The sequence below is a fragment of the Magallana gigas genome, chromosome 1, assembly GCF_963853765.1.
Source record: "Magallana gigas chromosome 1, xbMagGiga1.1, whole genome shotgun sequence".
Lineage (NCBI taxonomy): Eukaryota > Metazoa > Mollusca > Bivalvia > Ostreida > Ostreidae > Magallana > Magallana gigas.
In genome coordinates this window covers 65249068-65255834 of record NC_088853.1, presented here as the reverse complement: position 1 = coordinate 65255834, position 6767 = coordinate 65249068, and the positions used below count along the sequence as shown (strand labels likewise).

General features: G+C 36.9%; 1 protein-coding gene across 1 annotated transcript; it reads right to left on the bottom strand.

The window, feature by feature from the left end:
- Positions 1–4855: 4855 nt before the first annotated feature.
- On the bottom strand, positions 4856–5674 carry LOC117692974 (uncharacterized). The gene is made up of 3 exons (XM_066087486.1): positions 5561–5674; positions 5200–5414; positions 4856–5046 (listed from the first exon to the last, which is right to left on the bottom strand). The coding sequence occupies exons 1-3, from the start codon at positions 5672–5674 to the stop codon at positions 5031–5033; spliced, it is 345 nt and encodes a 114-aa protein (XP_065943558.1). The 3' UTR covers positions 4856–5030.
- Positions 5675–6767: the final 1093 nt, after the last annotated feature.

Sequence of the window (6767 nt, the reverse complement as noted above, 5' to 3'; positions counted from 1 at the left end):
AACCCTGTCAATAGTTCATTTTATCGCAAACAAGGTTAAGATATAAGGCAACAGAATGTTTCACTGTACTCTTGAATACGTCGTACCCTGTGCGGACCGTAGACAAAGAGGCTACTGTTGAGCATCGATATGTTTATTTGACAGGTCGGATCAGAGACAAGTATGGGGGGAAAAAAAGAGGATGTAACCAGTGCTGGAATTTACAAAAAAAAACCCCAGAAAAACGAAGTTGCATATTAGTTATAGTTATAGTTTTAGTCTATTTCCATTAATTTTACCCGTCGCTGAAAATTCTATACATTTACACGATTTTTTTCTTTAATTTTTAGCTCCAAGAAAAATCAAAGTACTGAAAAGCGCTAACCTAGCTTGGTTCTAAGAAAATTTACTGTGTGCAAGCGTAGGCGGAAATGAGCCTTATTGAAATTTTGGTTTATGTTTAATAAATATCAATTTAAAGTATCGAAGGCCAGATTTCTTTAAATATATGTTACTTTCTGAAAATGATGTGAATTAAAGCTGAACACGACTTTTATATGGATACTTGCCTGAAAAAAGATATGTTAAAATCACGAATTATACCTTTTGAACAGTAATTTATCACAGTTTTTGACATTTTCTTGCAAAGAATCGATTATATTTTTCTATATTTTAGCTTCTGAATACGCACTATATTTTTTCATCACTGCGTAGCATCCCGTGCTGATGTACGTAAGCCCCGCAAACCAATCGTATCTACTCGGCCATTTCCGTCACCCAGATAACTGGTTCCCTATACCTCTTACCAGTTTAAATGATGTATATTTCTGCTCATAGAGGGCAGTTATTCCTTGCACCGGAAATAGAAGTCTAACGACAATAAAGCGCTGAGCTATGCTTAGCGCTTTAAAAAGGACAAGAAGACTGCACATCAGATAGACTGCACGCCATATATCAATGTTTGAAAAAAATGGATTAAATTTAATTGGGTTACTTTCATTGTTTTTTTAAATCAACGAATTGAAATTGCAATAGTTTATGAATCGATATGACTTAGAGTAAGTCAACCCCGTTCCTCTATCAATGTCATCTTGTGATTGATGTTTGAAAGGAGTGCAAAGCCATGTAGTGCTATTCGATCGTAAGAAACATAATCACCTGAGTTGCGTAAAATTGGTTGAAGTCTGTCTACACGGTCATCACACATGAAGACAAATCTGATGTACCAAGAGTAGATATACTGAAAACAAGAATATCTATTTTATGGATAATAATTCTCCTTAATAGTACAAGTGAGATCAACGTGTTCTTGTCTGTGATCAGTTAATCCACCTGACCATGAAAACGTCTTATTATATGAAGTTTTCCGCCCGAAACAGAAAATGAAATTCGAGTGTAGGAGATGATCGTGTTCATTCATAATGTTGAACCACACTTCGTTAATCTGTGCCTTTTCTTTATCTAATAAACACCATTTTAGTGATAACCATCTTTTATTTAGACGTCGGTATCAGTGTGATGCGCCATCGCACAGTGCATTCCGGTGAGCTTTCACCCATTACTAACGACGCAATAGATCAAAAGTGTATTGTCATTGCTCAATGCTCGCAGATGAACTTTCATTCATAGTTTACAACACAATCAATCAAAGGTTTATCGTACTCATTCGAAAACAAATACCCCCTCTACTGTTTAACCTTTTTGTAAAGTAACCCCCCCCCCCCCTCGTTGGGGTGCTGATGTTCCTGTTGGGGTCACCGATGTGGATCATTGATTTACAGCCACTGTTGGTCAGACAATATCCCATTGTTTCTCTACAGCCGCACATGCCCAGAACAATAGCTGCATTCAACTGAGAACAATAGCACCTATTGTTTTGCAATCTGTACAACCATATTTACCAAAAAAAGTAAAATAAGTTAATACTTCATTATTCATAATATTACCCATACTGTAATTATTGGCCTATACTAAGCTAGGATTAAGAGATTTATACTAAAGCATACTACTACTTTTTTTTTAACAGAAAACGACAGAGTGAAAGACAACAGGACAACCGAATATGTCTGAATCTTCCAAAAAATATACAATCATAAATCCAAAAAACATACATAATATATTTATTATATGCTCGATATATTTTGAAAATGATATGTGGTCATTGAAAGGAAGCAGACAATAGCGGTTCCTCCTACCAAGGTTTGGATGATGGATGTTCCTCGTTATGCCGGAGAATGGCCACAGATAGGCCAGAAACTAACGCATCAAGGGAATGAGGTGAACATCCACTGGTATGGCAGAAGCAAGACATCCTAATGGTAACCGTGCAAAAGAAGCGAGCCAGGAGAGCAATGAAGAAGAACAGACTGGGTGGGGAAATGTTTATCCTCTCAAATTGTTTCTACATTGAAGCTGACAGAGTCTGAAAACATTCCAAACCATATCAAAGACATTGTTGAAAACTATCATGATTAAATGAAACCATTGCTTGTATTTTGGTATTTCATGTATATCTTTGGACGCTCCGTCACACAACTGAACTTGCATTTAATACATTGCTTGAATTAATTATTACATATTATTTCCTCAATTAAGATTTCCCTTACTTCTTTGCTTAGAGTCTGTAGATCATTGGTAATATTTTGTCTGGTTTCACTCAATTTGTTGGTGATGGATATCAGATTGTTGAGGATTCCGTCCAGAGTGACCATGAGTAGAGAGATATCTTCTTTACTACAGTGGTAACAACGTTATTGTTGACAAGCCAATCGTGTTAAATAGTTCGTGTAACGTTGGTGATCGTTCGTGTAACGTGCGGGATCGTGCGTGTATCAGGAAAATTGGTTTGCATTTTTTATCGTGCGTGTTCGTGCGTTTTTTTCGTTTTGTAACTTTTTTTACGGAATGCCAGGATTTATTCTTAAAACAAAGACAAGTAGTTTTTGTGAAACAATGAGTAGTAATAGCGACCATACAGGGGGTAGAGAACAAAAGACCTTTTGTTCTGATAACAATAGAAATGGTAATTGGATACCCTGGGGGGACTGAACCATGACCGAAATGGGGTCACCCTAGATCTATTGTCCTGTGAACAATGGGGGGTATTCCCTATTGTTAGACGAGGGGGGTATTTAACAATGAGACGGGTGAAAGGATGACCTTGACTATGGTTAGACGAAGAGGGGTATTTAACAATGGGTTATGATTTTTGGTGTCAAGGTAAAATTCTTATTGTTCAATATTGTTACGGTGATGACTTTGACGTCATGAAAATTGGTGATGCATACAGAATGTATATAAGCAAGAATCATTAAATGCATCTGAGTATATTAAATGTATTAATTGCCTTAGATATAAGTCTGATGTAATGCATTAAAAAAATGATAACAAAATTTACAATGAATGGACGAGTAGAAACATCTTCGCTAGCCAAGGGTTTTCGGTCCGCTTTGCTCCCCATAAACCCTTGGCGGATTTCATTATGAAAACTCGGTGACAGGCTCCGCTTTATGATTGGCTGCAGCTGCGAGTAGCTGATCCAATCACAGTGCATGTAAATATCAACTTTAAAAGAAAACAACCGAGTACAGTGCTTCTTCAACGATAGTCTAACCAGATCGCTTTAAAACCTACTGTTACCTACATGTATCTATTTTACTGGGATTGAACAGGGACGTATATACTATATATACTATACTTAGTATGTACGTCCCTGGATTGAACATGTAGCTCTACAAACTTGTCATGGCTCGCGTGATCAGCATGAGAAGTAAACATGGCAAATGTAGAAGTTGCCTATCCCGTTAGTATATACGTTTCTGCTTATGGTTATTGCTTTTAAAGATTCAATGATGTTTGTTTTATTTAATTTCTTTGGTCCGCAATATTCACGACAGCGATACCTGGTTTTATGGCATGAAAACTTTCATATACATGTAAATCGGCGACTTTCTCACTCCGGTCTTTACAAAAAACGATGAATAAAACATTCTGTGCTTTCCCTTGGTTATTACTTAATTCGTATTTAACATTTTTAATAGCATCGTTGATTATGTTCCGACATTCGGTAGTCAGCATGTTTTTAAGTTGTATTAATACTGTAGTGTGTATATAACCCGTTGTTTAATTCGATTAAAATGTAAATATGCAAGGGGCGCAACTCAAGTTGCTCGCTAGATAGCGCCACCACATCACCGAGTTTTCGTAATGAAATCCGCCAAGGGTTTACGGGGAGCAAAGTGGACCGAAAACCCTTGGCTAGCGAAGATGGAGTAGAAATTGATCATGGTATCATGTCGCATACGTGCAAAGGGCAATCACTCTACTATCTTTCCAGTACACCGATAAACAATAAACGACACAGTTACAGGATAAGTCCTGTACGACCTGACACAGTGTGCGTCTGACCCAAGTTGACCTAGAATGATCTCATACAATAGAAAAAAAGTGATGATAGGAACATTTTTTTTTTGTATATATAATGGTATTTATGTTTATAGCAAACTCTTAAATCTTACGGCACAACTGACACCCTTGAAAGGCGTATTTTATTTTAAATTACCACTTTGATCGACCTTAGAATAATGAGTAACCTATCACACACAAATTACCATTCGTTTGGCTTCAGTAAATATGACTGCGTGGTGCAGACTTTTAGGCACCCTCTCCAATCCTGTTAACAATAAGATTCATTTTTACAAAAAATCTGATTACACTCTGATGCAAAATAGATGTCATTTTATCATGCGCTCTTTAAGAATTTGACCCGAAATATATACTTTAAACTTTACACCTGTAAACAGATGTTTAGTACATGTCTGACAAGTACAATTTGTGGCTAAAAGTTTTTAGACTAAATAATGAAAAAAATAAAACAATGTTTTAACACTTTTAATAAATGATCTTTGAAAAAAAACAAATGAAACTGAAATTATGTGATTTTAGTGTCTTCTGAAATCACAAATAATGACCCAAGTCTAGATTTGCGCCGACTTTCACCATCGGTTTCGCTCAGTAATGATCCAAGGCTAGATCAACTTCCGTAATTGCATTCAATCAGTTCTTGGTCTAATGAATAAGAAAAAATATATGAAGTTAGGTTAGACATTAGAATTCAAATACACACACTTGATCATAAAACAGAAAGAAATCATAAAGAACAAAAATATATTTACATATATAAAATTCAAACAGAGTAAAAAGAAATAGAAGTGGTTTTACCTCTTAGCAGGACGGAGGTGGTATCTCCCACCACCCCGGGCTGGCGGTGGTGTGGGGGCCACTGGATGAGCGGGGCAGGGTGCCGCACGGGGTGGGGGACCCATCTGGGGTGGTGCGGGGCAGGGTGCCGCACGGGGTGGGGGACCCATCTGGGGTGGTGGGAGTGGCTGTCTTCCTCTCTCCCTTTCCTGGAGCCTTCTTCTCTCCATTTCCATCTAATATAAAACAAATGCAAAATATAGGATACATTGATGGAACACTTTATGTAGAGGAAGCCTCAATACACAATCTTAAAATAATATGTATCAGATTGTATAATGAAGGTATTTAAAATATGAATGTAAAACAAATTATTACTTACACCTGTCTCTTTGGGGACAGTGTCCCCTCTCCTCCGTGACGTAGTCAGGTCTATATAAACAGGAACTCTACAGATACTACACTTCATTCTCAAGCTGACTACTGCTCTGATCATGTCGAACGAACGCTTATCCGTTGCACTTGAAAATGGCCGCTTTGCAAAAGTCACCATGTGGCAGAACGAGCCAAGACTGGATTTGCGACAATGGGAAATTGGACAGACAGACGAACAACAAGCCTACTAAAAAGGGAATTAGCTTAAAACTACATCAAGTCAAAACCTTAAACAACGGAATGGAGTCGATTCAAGAGAGCTTAAAGAAAAACGAGGATTTGAAGTGGCATCTGGGGATGAACGTTTACGCTTCGGTTCAAAAAGACAACCCTTGTGTTGACATTCGTCAATATTGGAAACGACCTCAACTCGACGAGTCCGTACCGACAAAAAAAAGGATTGTGTTTTCGACCTCAGGAATTTGACATTTTTCTAAAGCATTGGGAAGAAATAATAAAGGCCATGCCTGAACTTGAAAAGTTTGTTGCCTGTTACGATCAATCTGACCACTTCAATCAATTGGGAATGTTGAGTTGTCAGGCTTGTAACCCCGACGGATGGGAAAACTGGTGAATTTGGGACATGACACCCCCAGTGAAATGTTAACACTTTTTGAACATTTAAGGAAAATCTCAAATGTCAATTGAATTACCTGTAACTATTTTAATATGATGATGGTTTTTTTTAAACTGAATAAATGTTGAAATTTCATTCACAGGAGTTAATATTCTTTTTCATATAGTCCTATAAAAGTATTGTGTCTACGCCGTAAAGACCATGTTTTGCAATAGTCAATACATAAAACTATTAAATCAATTCTACTCATTAAGACCGACATTTTTAATACCGAGCAAGTCAAAGATACTTGAATACTTAATTACAAACAACAAATAACAACCAAATAAATGAACGTTTTCCTATATTACAGCATCAATCAATGTTTAATGTTTATTGATTAATAAACAGTGTTTTACACAACGTCATATCACTCAAAATGTAGATCAAGGTCACCAATGTAACCGTGTCAAGGTCACCATAATTATCGCGCTTTATCCTGCTCATTACCATAACCTATTGTTAAATACCCCTCTGGTAGTATAAGAATAACCATATCTTATATACTTAAAAAACAACATTTAATATACTCAAATGC